The sequence below is a fragment of the Perca fluviatilis genome, chromosome 16, assembly GCF_010015445.1.
Source record: "Perca fluviatilis chromosome 16, GENO_Pfluv_1.0, whole genome shotgun sequence".
Taxonomy (NCBI): domain Eukaryota; kingdom Metazoa; phylum Chordata; class Actinopteri; order Perciformes; family Percidae; genus Perca; species Perca fluviatilis.
In genome coordinates, this window is record NC_053127.1 from 14455309 (window position 1) to 14470978 (window position 15670).

At 40.2% G+C, this 15670-nt stretch overlaps 1 protein-coding gene across 2 annotated transcripts in view; it reads right to left on the bottom strand.

Moving 5' to 3' along the window:
* stk32a (serine/threonine kinase 32A) overlaps positions 1-15670 on the bottom strand; it is a 66782-nt gene that overhangs the window by 30249 nt on the left and 20863 nt on the right. For both annotated transcript variants that reach the window (XM_039778297.1, XM_039778298.1), the window contains one exon: positions 14462-14635. In XM_039778297.1, the coding sequence (XP_039634231.1) occupies positions 14462-14635 (174 nt within the window). The remainder of the gene's footprint in view (positions 1-14461; positions 14636-15670) is intronic.

The window sequence follows — 15670 nt, forward strand, 5'->3', positions numbered from 1 at the left end:
AACTGGCTCAAGAGATAAAGCAAAGCAGCAAGGCTCAGCAGGAAGTGGTAAAAGCCAAGCTGCTGAGGTAGAGGTGATGATGATGGCCATGGCCGGTTCTTCTAACTAGGGATCGACCTATACTGGTTTTTCAAGGCCGATACCGATTATTAGTAGCTAATGAAACCGATAACCCATATATGGAACCAATATGCATTTGCAGTGAAAATGAAAATCTTTAAGTCAAAATTAAGATTTTTGAGTGTTACAAACTCCAACACAAAACTTTGTTTTAAATGCTTTAAGCAATTATTTTTACAAACATAACACACAGTAAAAGAGAGTCAGATAGTGTTGTGGACGGGACATTAAGTCAGACTCAGTGGTGAGTGAAACCGAAGCAGAGGGACAGACGCAGAGCTGTAGCCGAGCTAAAGTAGCGCAATTCCTTTTTATTTCAACCTGGCTTATTTACCAAAAATGCGGATATTGTGGCTCTATAGCTTGTGCTAACTTTGCACATGTCATCTCCATTGGGATTCGGGTTTTAGGAAAATGAGGACTAGGCAAAACAACATATATCAGGACAAATTTCTAAATTGCTTTCTAAATAAACATGTTTTTTGACATGAATCATTCCACAAGTCTGACTGTGAGTAAACACAGAAATAAGCTGCCTAAAACGACCATCATTGCTATCTGCATAGGGATGCAGGATCTGTTACAAGATACAAAATAATTGAGATATATTTCAAACAAAACAGAACATCAACAGAAAAGTCTCAGACACACTCATTGTGCTCAGCCTTGTTTGAATAGTGGTTTTGCACTCAAATAGTCAATATTTTATAAACGTCCGATACTTATGAAGCCTGTCACAATCAATACTCCAATTGCACACTCTCAGTTGCATTCAGTTTAATGATCCATTAATTTAAATTCCATTTTCCTTTCATAGAAGCTGACATAAAAGAATTACCCATGAATTACTAAACGAATGTCTTTCTACTGTATCAAAACTTAAGTCCTAATGAAAAGTAGGTCAGACGGCTCTGTAATGATGCTGTCTAGGGTAAGAGCAGTGCTAATAGTCATGTGATATTTGTCGTGCCATGATATTGATAATAGTTAACCTGTTCCTAGTCCCATTGTGCATTTTCCCATTGATATAATTTCAATTGTGTCCCATGCAGACCCTATTGGACACAATACTACTGATTTGAATGTTTTTAAATTAAAGCACTTGAAGCTGTCACCTGCTCATTTCAGCTGGCAGTTTTGTCCTGTGTTTATTTGCCTGGATAACTGCTACGCAGCATCTATTAGTGCTGAGAAACAGATGGGTCTGTCGCAGCCCGGGTCACAACTGTGCTCTGTGCGAAGACGGGGCTGCCTCAAACATCTGCAAGCGTTTACCACTTTGATCGGGATGCTTTCAGAGGTGACACATCAAAAAGGCGTATGAAATGAAAGTGTTACAATGTTGTATCAGAGGAAATGTGATGAAAAAAATTAATTGGGGAAATACTTTAATTTAGCTTCTCAAACTGAGATCCTGCACCGTGTACTGACAATCTCCAAACTATGAGGTAGCAATTTCTAATCATCATTCTTTGTCACTGCAGTGAAACTCGAAATTGTCTGATTTTCTGTTTTCTGTTTCAGAATAACAAGAAAATATTAGGATAATCAAAAGCACTTCACATTTGAATTGACAGCTGTGTATGAATCACTGTGCCACAAATAAATAGAATAGAAACAGAAAGGAGGACAAGAAAGGAGATATAAAGTAGATGTATAAAATATATAAGGATACTGATAAACTGAGATAGGGGGAAAGGTAAAAAGGATGGAATGGGAGAAAATACTTTGTAACATACAGGGCAGAGTGAGAGTGAGTAGGTGGACTGAGTAAGTATGTCGGACAGCTATACGTGTAATGGGTGAGAGAGATAAAGAGCTGTAGGAATTCAGTGGGAGATAAAGGATGAATAGTGACGATTTGAGAGAAAACCGAATGTATAGTGCTCTTCTGTTTGGATAAATTGAAAGAATGAAGTGGAGAGGAAGAGAGACGACTTGTACTAGAAAGAGAGAGAGGGGTGGAGATATAGAGAGCTAAGGGTGAATTAAGAGAGAAAGGCAGAGAGTAGAAATTGAGCAAATTCGGTAAAAGGAATGAAGTGAAAAACAGAAAATGGGAATAACCGAGGTAGACACGTGGGGCTCTTCTGAGTGAGGAGTGAGGCGAAAGGCCAGAAGAGCTTGGTGCAAGCTGATCCCCTCGGCTGTGCTCTCGGATGACTGACCTTACAAGCTATTAGCAGGATCTAATGGCCTCATTACAGCCTTCTATCAGAGGTAGAGGGGAAAAGAGGGGGACCAAACTGTACCTGGTCATATAATTACAAACCTGAGAACCAGGCTAAACGACACACTGAAAACACACACACACACACACACACACAACACACACACACACACACACACACACACACACACACACACACACACACACACACACACACACACACACACACACACAGGTCATGCAACCACACCCTCTGATCATTCAAAGAGCTGACGAAGGCATGCACATGTCCACCCACTTATGCCGAGGCCAAATAAAAACACACACAAACACACAGAAAACACACACATACACCTGTAAAGTAGTCTCGCATTGCCAGACCTATCTCCACAGCGCTGCAGAGGAAGGTCTGGAGCTTCCACACAACATTCCCTGGATAGGAGAAATACGTGCTCTGGTTTATTGGCATTTCTTTTAAGCAATCACAATCATCTTGGGCGGCGCTAAGCTCCGGACGCAGCGAGCGTGGCTCTTCAAATTGGTCTTGGGAAGGAACTTTTTACATTTGCACCCCGCAAAAAAACCCAGCAACATACAATATTAGGTTAACTGTTCACACAATACAGTAACGTGAGCTATAAAAATTAGCTGTACATGGTGAAACGTAATTTGCTCATACCAGTGTATCGCCGTGTGTATTTTGTCCATAGCAAATCCCCGCCAATAGGACCCAAAATGTCCCAGTTAGAGAGTGAAAGCCGTAAACATATTCTTCCGGTGGCACCGGAATCCTCCTGTAATATCCTGAATATCCTGTAAATAAACCGTTCTCCATATAGACTACCTGTGAAGTATGTTCTCAAATGTCAGGAGCAATCTGATAAAAAAAAAAATATTCATACAAGATGAAAGAGTTTACCAGACATTTAATGCCAGCTTTTGGTTCGTGATTGTAGAGTCGCAATACTTATTTTCTTCATTGATTAATCTGCCTATTATTTTAAAATCCAAGGTTTCTTCAAATTTTTTAAGTCAGACAAAATCACCAAAAAGATTCATTTTACTAACAAAGATGACTGCATAAGCCAGCAAATATTCACATTTGCAGGCATTTCTGCTTATAAAATGACAAACAATTTATCAATTATCAAAATAGTTGCAATCACTATTAGTAATTATAATAATAATAATAATAATAATAATAATAATAGAGGTAAACTTTATTTGTATAGACCGAATCACCGGACGTCGCGCTGACACAAAAATCACGTCTGGGTAGACAACTGGCTGTTGTTGAACTGCGGAGATATGTGACATCAGCAAACTTGTTTATTTCTGTTGTCATTTCCAACTGTAACGTTTAAAGATATATAGTTAAACACAGTGGCCCGGCCTATCTGCATTTCTGCTGTGCTTATTTTCTGTACTGTGTTGCTTTGCTTGCATCTTTGATAAACCAAATCTAGTGTTACAAAGAGCAACATCTCACCCCGGTCGGTCTGACTGCTAGTGTGGGTGGTGTCATTTCCTTTAGTCTGTGGCCCGACAGGTAAGTAAGGTCTCCAGCCTAATTTTAGTGAAGTTGTTGAAATATGAAAGCATCAAACATATATTTTCGATTAATAAGATGAGCGTATATCATGTTGTTCTTGGACCCCGTTTGTAAACAAGCATTGTGATTGGGTCTATAGCACGTTTCAGTGCTTTATATAATAAGATATTAAAACAATAGATTGATTATTAGACAGACACCGCAAGGAATAATTAGGTTAAAATGAGTGGATGAAGGTGTTTTTTATGCTCTGTGCTACAGACCTAGGTAATTTATGTTTGGTATTCGTTTTTTTGTCTGAGCAAAATGACAAATTATTGAGACATATTGTTCTCTGCCATATCAAAAAATATTTTGTGGATTTTCACTTTAATTCCATTTTTGTCTTTTTTTAATCCATGGCTGCTGCGGTGTAATTGGTGTTAGTGGTTTTCTGGGCGTAGATTGCAGGCAGTTCAATCAGAGGCTCTTTCATGGCTCTGCTGCTTTAGAAGCTCTCTTCTACCCTTTCAGAATAAAAGCAGGGAGCTGCAGGATAGTGCCTCTCCCACTATTTTACAAAGGAGTGTGGAGGAGCTCTGGAAGCCCACAGCTTAGCTACGGTACATCACACACATTTAAAACAATACGCACATAAATACACAGGAACACAGTAATACACAGTTTGTGCATAGACATATGTACACACTCATAGATACACACAGTGCCAGAATCCCTCAGTTCTAAGTACCCACACACCCACCAGCCAGTCAGACAGCCGCTGCCTTTGAACGTGAATTGAAAGCCCAACCAGACCCACAGAGGCTACCAGCTCCAACCCAGCAAACTGCTGCGTCTCTCGCTCGGCCTTTCTTCTTTCTGTTAAAGTTAAGCAGCTCTGACAAGTGTGACAACGGCACAGGTGTGCATGCACGTGTGTCTGTTGCCGTGTTTACGCACATGGGTAAACATTGCATGTGTGCGTATGACGGAAGCAACTCTTGAGCTGAGAGATGTTCATTCCTTATTCAGTACCAGATACTAAGTGCATCTGGTTGACGAAAGTCGCGCTTGACAAGTCCCCCCGTCTAATTTGGAGCTGTTTTTTTGGGGGGGGACACTGAAAGCGCCGAGCAGATATTGAAATCAGCCAGTCGGTGCTAAAAAGCCAAGGCCGAAACTCCCATCACAATTACCAGTGATGAATAATTCACAGAGTCAGAAACATTCAGGGAGTGTTACAAAAAGTGTCAGGTCTCTCCACCCTCTTTGACTCTGTCTGTAGCTCTGTCTCCATGTCTGCCTTTCTGACTGCCAAAAATCTCTCTGCTTCTTTCTTCTGCAGGCAGACACGTGAGTAAGATGCACAAGCAGGCAATTTGTGATCTTTTTTTGGAGCAGACTAGCTAGTAAACATTCTATCATGTTCCGAGCGCAAACCTTTTCCCAATCGGCTAATCTGCTGTTGTGAGCCAGGTTGAGCTGAGGGAGATTTTTCGACAACGATAACGCTTAATTCAACATTTTGTGGTGAAAATTGGAGAGCTGGCACCAGCTGGCACCTTAATCTGCATTTATGAAATATGAGTGTATAATTTCTTTCCCTACCATCCCTCCTGGTTCTTTTTTGTTCCCCCTCTCTGCTGGGAAATGAAACATTAACACACTCCATGAATAAAGAATACTTCACTTGAAGACATGACAAACGCTCCCCATTTTGAGCAGCTGATGGAGAATAAGAGTAAGAGTAATGTCTTAGTATGCCTCTATGCAATCTGCAGTGCTGTATATTGTCTTTTAAGAACCATCCATGAAAGACCCACTGAGACTGTTTTTTTTTTTCTCCCTTTCACCTTCAATTAACCAGATAGGTGAATTAAGACCATATTCCCTTTTGGCAGCTGGGCAATAGGCCTCAGATGAGAAGTGGATAGAGGAGCAAATGATGAATGATGACTATTTGAAGCAGAGTTTTCTTTGTGCCACTCTCTCCGAGAGAAAAAAAAAGGGGCACAACTGGGACGAAGAAATGAGGATGAGAGAGAGAAGAGCATGGAAAAGAAATAAAAGTAGGTAGAGAAAATGGCACAATAGGGGGAAAAGGGGGAGTGATACTGGGAGAGATTAGCCGCTTTCCGACCGACGGGATTTTTGCAGTTCTTATGGTGCGTTCTATTATTCTCAACGAACCGACTCGGATATGACGTCATTTCCACACTTCAAGTGTTCTGGTATGTTTTGCGCGTCCAAGTCAGAGAAAAAACATGGACACCACCTGGAAAGCTGTTGCTATGGTAGCACTGGCCGAGTAGTAACGCTAGCCACGTTAGCAAACAAGGCTTCATTCAATATTGCACTCACAACAAGACCGATTCCCATACCAACAGGCAGAGAAACGGATGCAGTAAGGTATTGCAGTAATACGAGTGATTAAAATCTTTATTTAAACAGCCAAAGCGGTACAAAAACAATGACAACAATTCATACTACAGTCTTGCGAAAATTGATGCCGAATTGACAATTTGCTTAAAAGTTTTCGGTGTTGAGAAGCTCCATGAAGTGACGCGACAGCCAGCTAGCGCCTGCCGGGGCCGCTACCTCGTCACTTGGCCAGTCATGCTCAGAGACCCCGCTGTAAGCTGGAGGTGTCTCAGACCACTCTCGTAAATAAGAGGCTTTTATTTCGCCATTGACGGTTCGTTTGTTTAAATATCACAACGCATGTCCATCATAAGATTAACGGGAACCTGTGGTTAACTGCCTTTTTGGAGTTAAACTCCCTGCGGGCTTGACAACCTTGCTGCCCGACGTTCTCACACACTCACACACATACACAAACACACACACACACACACACAAACACACACGTCCACAGCGCAGCACGCAGAGGCGGGGGAGAGAGAGATACCCGTTTCTCTTTGGGAGACTTGTTTAAATTATGACAAATATGCTATATACATTAGATTTAGTATTTAGTTCATATTTTTTTTGGTGTATTTGTTTTCTGATTTTAACGTTATAGATAGACCATTGCCGTGCTTGCATCACTCCCTTACCCCTCCTATAGTCCCTATGGCCACTTGGCCAGTGCAAATGCAAATGGTAAAAAACATTTTGGGGGAGAGTAGTTAGTAGATCTGCTTAGAAGTGGACTTTTCCTATAACTACGTTCCTGTAACTACTTGGTCGGAAAGCGGCTATTATAGAGAGAGAAAGAAAAAGTGAGAGATGGGGGAAAAAGAGATCATTGCTTGCAAAAAACAATCTTCCTTGGCTGAGACCATTGCTGCTGTAACAGATGGGTCTCAGATGGCTTCAGGAATATGAATAAATAGATTGGGCAATTTCCATGGACCAACCAAAACCAACAATGTCTTAGTCCGTCTCTCAACACTTTGCAACTTCCAGTGGCGCTCAGCCCCAAGCCTATTTGTTCCTGCTACAGATACAAATATTTAAAAATGTGTCACAAGCATAGTCTTATCTTTAAGGGCCTAATAGATTCAGCTGGGACCTGTAGACTTTAGAAAACTTTACTCCAACAGGAGTAAACAGCACATTTGATGGGAACTGTTTTTTTTAGCTGTGGATTAATACAGATTTAGCACACTATTTAGTATTCACAGCAGCAAGACGGTGCATGTGGGATTAAGTCAAAATAAACTACATTGCCCATCATTATGGTCATGAAAGAACATGTCACCCAGGGCAAAGGTGTAGCTCATTGATGTATTTCTTTTTTTTTTGACACCAGTCGATGTTTCTGGGGACAAACAAAGTTCTAATTGACTATCGCACAGAGAAAAAAACTACTCTATATCAGGCTTTCGCTACACAGACAGTACTTTTATTACGGTTTCAGTCTTTTCATGGGATTTGTTGACAATCAGAGAAATGTGAAACATTGATGTTATTTTTTAGAATTCAACAAATACTTGAAATAGTCAAAGCCACCTATCCACACATTATGAAAAATAAAAGATCATTGTAAAAATGACTGCTACTCCCCTTTGAACCAATAAAACGGCAAATGCAAAATGCATGGCACAGACAAAGCTACTGTATAAAATAATTCATAAAAGAGCACACTTTGCAATAACAACCAAGTGTAATACCTAGCTTCATGAAGAATTATGACCAAAGAAGTCATAAAACATTAAGTCCAGGCACTCAAGGTTGGTTACAAAAGGTGATAAAAGGCCTTTAATAAATAGGTCAAGACATTAAAAATACACCAGCGCGTGTCGGCTTGATTCTTCCTCAGGGTATCGTCAAGACAGTTTAACCTTTATGTGACACGTTGATGTTTAAACCAGTGTACTACTATATCAATGTTTGTAGATATTTCACTGTGAGATTTACAAAATGAACTTTCATCTTTAACTGTCTACACTGAGGTCTGTCTGCAGGATCTCTATCCATCGCTGTCAGTTTGATAAGACCCATGGATACCGTCCACGGCATTAACCTAAAAAAAACAACTTAATGGGCGGTGTGTTTTAAATTGTTGGGGGGTTTTGGGTCTAGTGGCTGATATCACCCAAACAAAATAAACATTAGAAAATTTAAAAAAAAAAAAAAATCTTTCCATTATGAGCAATCCAGGAGGCAATAAAATGCACCTGAGGATTCAGCCTGAGATAGTTGTTGTTGATGTCAAAGAGGCGGGGGGGAAGACCCCCCCCCCCCCCCCCCCCCCCCCCCCCTACACACACACACACACACACACACACACACACACACACACACACACACACACACACACACACACACACACACACAGTACATCCCTTCCCCTGTCAAACACTTTCCATGTATCCTTTCCACTTGTTTGGAGAGTCTCATGAATGTCATCTAATGAGACTCGTTCTGTTGTAAATAATTCAAACTCCTCCGAGAGTTTAGGGTTAAAACCACTGATTAACCAACCCTGGTTTTAGCTCACCCTATGTATATATATATATGACAACCATGAGATTGATCATATTTTGGGCATGATGTCTCAAAAATGCAACCACATGTTTTCCATCAAAAAATTATTATGTAGACAAGAAGACTGTAGTATGACACATAAATTTGAATGAATGTGATTAATGTATGCATCTATAAAAAACAGGGTTCAGTTTTCAATTTATAGTAAGAAGTTTAACACTGAGTGAACTTTTTTTTCTTTCTTATTTAATCATGATGGGTTGGTTATTCCAACAGTTTTTTCCTTCATTTTAAATGCTTGATAATGAAAGTTTAATTTTCAGGATGAGTATTATAAAAGCTTCCAAGATTTCTCCTCCTTTTTAGGCTTCAAGTAAAATCTGTTTCCACTTAAAGGGATACTTCACCAATTAGCATTAAGCTTTGTATCAGTAGAAACCCGGTAGTATTTTCAAATGACCGTGCTTCCCTCCCTCAGAGCCTCTGTATTGTGGGTCTGGAAAAAAGCCTCCGATGATGCAAAAATCGTCATTTAGCGTCATCGGAGGCTTTTTTGCCCAGAGGCTGTGGACTACAAGCCAGTTAGTTCCGCATGTTTTCAACCCGGGCATAGGGGGAGGGACTGTCACTGGCCGATGCGAGCCGAGACGAGTGTCAGCCATCTTGGAGCTAAGCTACAGCTCTCTTTTCAGCAGCAAACTTTTACAACAATTATGTGCATTCAAACTACCGTACCATCAGGATGTGTACCATCAGGATACATTGTTACAGATCGGAGAATATGCAGGAAACTTTATTACAGACGGAATAATCGACACACTACTCAAGCTCCGCCTGCTACGGAGACCAGCACCTCAGCCTACGGTGTCGCTCGATGCCGCTAGCCGGGTAAAGGCACGTTGAAAGCAGTGTGCATGAAAGCAGAAGCGCAGGAGTTCCAGCTAGGTGGAAAGCTAACGCTAGACAGCCACCTGTCTGATCCATCCTGCTTGCAAGTGTCCACTAATTAGACAACAAACTGGACTACATCCAACTTCAACGAAACTCCCAACGCGAATTCAGAGACTGCTGTGTTTTTGTTTTTGTGGAAACATGGCTGAACAACAGTGTACCGGACTCCGCTATCTAGCTACCAGGCCTGCTAGCCTTCCGGGCACATGCTGCTGTCGGGTAAGACTCGTAAAGGTGGGCTGTGTTAACACGGACACTGACTGGTGCAGAAATGGGTTGCTTTTATCCAACTACTGCTAACCGCTGGTGGAGTTTGTGACTGTTAAATGCCGACCATTCTACATTCCACGCAAATTCACGGCTGTGTTTACAGCCCACCAAGTGCTAATGCTACCAATGTGTTAGCTGAACTTTACGGAGCCTATAATGTGTGTGCACTAAATGTAGCCTGTTTTGTATGTCGTTTTTATACAATGTCGTTTTTATATATTTGAAATGTGTAACACCACTTGAGCCATGGTGAAACGTTGTTTCGTGTATATGGTTGAAATGACAATAAAACACATTTGCTTTGTTTTCGTTAGGCGTCGCTTGGGAGTGAAGCGAAGCAAGTGCATTCTGGGAGTTGTTGTCTTTCATCCACATGAGTCAAAAATAAATTTTCTGGCTTTTCTCGGTCTGGAAGGCACCAACTTCTAAAAAAAAAATCACATTTTTACTACATAAATGACCCATTTTGATACATATTCATCTTTCCAGTGGTGAAATATCCCTTTAATAACACAGTGGAATTAAATTTCCAACCGTGCATCATACTTAATGCTCAGAGGCTCCTGTATGTCCCATGATGACGCTGACGTCTCTTTGATTTTCCATCCAGGCTCTGTCAAGATGAGCTGAATTGCTGTTGTTAACCTCATTGCTGCTTTGTCCCCTCTCTCTTGAGATTTGCCAGACAGTGGCATACAGTGCAGTAGCTTATTATTGAAAATAATTGGCAATACCTAACACAGAGATAGACAAAGAGCCTGTTGCTTTCACTGCTGAAGCAATCTCAGAACCCACCGGCTATCAGTCTGATGAGGATTTAGCCTCTGGGGGCAACGGAAATATTTTGGGGGTTCAGGTGTAGCCAGCGGATATCCGGGCCAAGACCTGTGCGCTGCGTCCGATTAGCAACTCGAGACGTGAGAATGAAGTTGGAGTTGTGAGAAAACGTCTCAATGAACATTCTTTTAATGTTCCTGGAAACCTAATCCTTGACCTCAATGGAAATCTAATCAATTCAGTACTGCATTATAAAACACTTATTTTGTAATGGTGCCGATTGTGCTACAAAGCTCAGGTTGAACAGCTTGCTAAAAAACCTAAAATTCAAATTTGATTCTTATACTGGAACCAAACTTTTCCAATTTAAAAAGAAGGACATTCTATAATCTATGCAATCTACCCTGGATTATGAAGATATTCTGTGTGCTCATGCTGCTGGCCCTCCCCTTAAACCACTGGATGCCATTTAATTTGTTCCTCAAGACAGCCATCACACTGAAAGTCGTCATCTAGAAGGCATTAGAATACCTGTGTTTAAATTTAAGACCATGCTATTTTAAGTTTCCAAGGATATTTAACAGTGACACAAATTTAAGTTGGATACACTCTCTGAGAGACTAACTACGTTTTCTGGGTTAGAGGTATTTACTGTTTGTGTGTGTGTGTGTGTGTGTGTGTGCGTGTGTGTGTGAGACACACTACTTGTGTAACGTTAATCCACGCAGCGGTCATGGAGCCGTTCGTAATTTGGTCATAAACAACCGAGGCTCTTGCCGTTCCTTGAATTTGTCCGAAGATATTGGTGTCGGCTCTTACCAAACAGAAATTTCTTGTTGTCTCTGCAGTTAAAGATTTACGTTAGCGTCTTTGTGCCGTCTTCTTCTTCGCCCTCATTGTTTGTTTACTTCCGGTACCGGCAGCCGCATGATAGAACGCCATTAACGCGCCATCTCACGGAGGCAGATAGCCGTGGTAGTGCCGTTATTTACTCTCTCATAATATTTTCGGATATACATTTTCATATTCGAATGTCTGTTTCTTTTTAGTATTCAAATATATATTTGAATTTAGAATATATGTTGACAGCCCTAGTCATGATCAAACTTGAAAATAACATAATTACTGTATCGTCATATTATTATATGATTATTGTCATTTTCATCATTACTCCCCTCATTATCATCAAAGACCAATGGAAGGAGGATTTGTACATCCTGCAATTACACAGATATACACAAGTGCACACACAAGTGCACACACAAGTGCACACACACACACACACACACACACACACACACACACACACACACACATTCTGAAGGCTTTAAGTGCATTCACTTGCCAAAGTCAGCACGTCCACATCTGAGGGAGGGAGTTATATATTCAATTTCCATGGAGATGAGCTGAAAGTTACTTTCAGCTCCTCTTCCTATTTGAAGCTAATGAATGCAGATTGAAAAGATATTGATTCCGTCTAAACAAATACGCCCCCAACACCTGCACATCAAGTCTGCCCTCTCCAGCACTAAAATAGAAAACATAATTTAAATATTCATATCCCTCAATGGACTCAATGAATAAGCAAATTAATAATCTGTCCCATTTATTTCTCTCTCCTTTTTTCCTGTGGAAGTTTAAGAGCGTGGACAAGAGCAAGTGGTCCGCATTACGTTATAAATGGCGTAATTTGTTATCTGGGGGTGTTGATAAATTAGTGTTCTCTGTTGCAGTGATGTTTCCTATTAGTCATGATCTGAGAAGGCGCCTCTCTCTCTATGTTTACCTCTTTGCTCAGTCCCCAGAGTGGAGGTGTAAGTCAAAGGAGTGGATGGAATACTGTATGGATGATGGTCACAGTGATTGTAGCAAAGCACTACTTGTGCGCTACTCAGGTCGTCGATTCTAAAAATGTATGCACTTACGATGCACGTAAGAGTCATTAAAAGGCAGAAAGTATACATTATGTTGTGCTTTGGTAACCTGCAGTAGTCTATGTATGTCAATTATTATGTACTTTTCCACTGCCAGAATTCCATCAGCATATTATACCAATAAATACAGTTATACTCATCAAATACTACCAATAAAAGGAGGTCTGAAAGACTTTTACTGTGAACAATCTGCAGAAATTGTCGACTTACGACTTGGAAGTTTTTCTCAATGTTAAGCTACTGTCAAGTAAAAAAACTTCCAAGTGGGAAGACTGAAATTAATGAGATCAACAAGGTGGTGAGAATGAAATAACTGAAAAAACAGCTGGAATTAGTTTTGTGGAATGTACATTATGCTGAATTCATAAAGGTAAACATGGAAATGGTTTTGAGTTTGCGTTAACAGAGGGACAGAGGAAATTAGGAATAAAAGACTCTGACAAAAGCCTGTTTCAAATAAAGACCTAGTTTTCTCCACTGCCATTGAGCTACATGAATCCACTGTAATCATCAGTCGACTAAGATTCTTTAAGTCAAATAGTCGTTTTTTTTTCTGTTGGAACATTTGCACCCCACAAAATAAAAGAAAACGCCACATAAAATATAAAAAAGAAGTTAACTGTTCACACAATACTGTAACGTGAGCTATTTAAATTAGCTGGATACATGATTAAGCGTAATTTGCTCTTATCGCCGTTTGTATTTTGTTCATAGCAAATCACCCAGTTAAATGTGAAATGCCATAAACATATTCTTTTTCAGTTTTTACAATCATTGCCCAAAAAATCATCAGGCCTGCCTTGTTTGCCTTGCCTTGTTGTTGTTTCCTGAAGAGAACGGAGTTAGACAATGCTCTGAGTGAATTTGAGATAGTCTTTTATTGTCCAGGGTAATAGCGGAAGACGTTTAGCTGCCGTTGTCAATATGGGAGTTTATAAAAGTCAGATTAAACTGACAAAATTCAAGAGAGTCGAAGAGTCGGGTACAGCTCTACTTTGTGCAACCACCTAAGTGTGCAATTTAACAATGACACCCAAAAAACAGCAGCAAACATGTTTCCTCGAAATAAAATTGCCAAAGCAAATTAAGAAAATGGTAGTATGAGACTGTTGCTGTAGTTTATTTTATTTTATTTTTTTAATCTTATCTGCATTGGGAAAGTTTCTAACTTTTCATTAATGTACTTAATAGAAGTATTTTGGCTGTAACAGGATATCCCAATCTCTTGAGTCACTTCAACAACTTAAGATAATAATATTGGGCTGTAGCCATGTCTTTCTTGGCCTTGCGAGTCGGTGGCTCTGCCATAGCAGCAGATATTTCTGCCTAAAAAGCACTTAACTTGCATTTTACAAATTAAATACGGCATTGACACAGCAGCAGGGACAGAACTGGTGCATTTCATGATGGGTATATAGTCTGCAGCTCAGGCTAAACTGTTGTGTCACACGTGACCTCCATGTCAAGACAGCTTGACCTTTCTGCACAGTGGTGGAGCAGTCATATCAGAAAATAATATGGAAGTGGACAGCCAGCGAGCTAAGAACACCAGGGTAGATAAGGCTCAAACTGGGTAGGGAAAAACAAGGGAGAGAGACAGAAGGGGGGCATGTACTGTAGCAGGAGGAGAAATAATGGGGCAACCAGTCAAAGACTAGTTCCCTAATGTTATTTGTATAGAGGGTGCAAACCGTTCTCTGCATTATTAAAGGTTATTGACTGAACTGCAATGTAAGAAACTACAAAAAAAAAGGAAATTAAGAGAAAACATCTCACCTGTGTATGATGCGCTTGGTACGGAGGTATCCCAGGGCCAGGGCCAGTTCACAGATGTAGAGTTTGACCGTGCTCTCTGAGAAGTGGACGTTCTGCTGGAGGTGATAGCGCAGGTCTCCTCCCAAGAGCAAGTCCACCACCATAAACATGTCCTCCTCATCCTGGAAGGAATACCTGCAGGGCAAGGCAGGCGGTCAGGTGTGGAAAAAAAAAAACCCAGAGGGACGCCATGTAGCGTCAAGAACAAGGGGTGGAGACAAGATTTGGAAAAGAGGATGAAATGGGAAGATGCATAGCAGGGTGGGTTAAAAGGAAGAGAGACATGCATTCAGAGGGGAAGTGAAAATAACAGTGGTGACAGAAATAATGGGAAATGAGGAAAGATATTGTCAGCAGAGAGAGGTTTGAAGGGAAGGTAAATATGGAGATGTTGCAGGGGGAAAGAGAAGGAGAGAAATAAGGGGTGGGAAGTGAAAAAAAATGGTGTCATATATTTACCTTAAAACTGCACAAGAAGTTTCCAAAAGATAAAAATAGCATAAACCCTTTTTACTTTTAGAAGGGGGAACCCATACTGGAAGAATGTCTAACTGAGCAGAAGGCTGACTTTCTGACTTTCTGTCATTGAAGATGCAACACTTATGCTCAGGCAGATCAACCTTTATTATTTAATATTAACCATTATTTTTACCTTTTAAGACAGTGTGTCAGACCTCAGCACAAAAGGTTTGACGGGGGGGATGAAGACTTTTTTTATTCTTCTTTGTCTTCTTTTTCTTCCCTCTCCTTTATTAATTCTAACTATAAATATTTGTATTATATGTTTATGTTATCATTTTTATTGTATTATATTTTGTAGTATTTAGGCCTGCTAAGACATTTTTTTAATTACTTACTGAAAGTAAGGTGTTGGGCTCACATTTATTGCCAGTAATATACCTGACATTCCTTTTTAACAATATTTATTTCAGCGATGCAAATTATTTAGGAAAGAAGATCAAAACTGCACTCCAAAAATATTCCACATAGCCTTAAACAGTAAGCAAAATTTATGAAAAATAAAATCCTATACATAATCTGCATAACTAAAAAAAATACATTCAAGAGACATTCATCATCAAAGTTGCATCCTCTGGTTTAGTTGCTTTCTGGTTTCTACAGCAAAAAGCAAATGAAGACAGTTAACATAGAGAAAACATAATCTCTGTT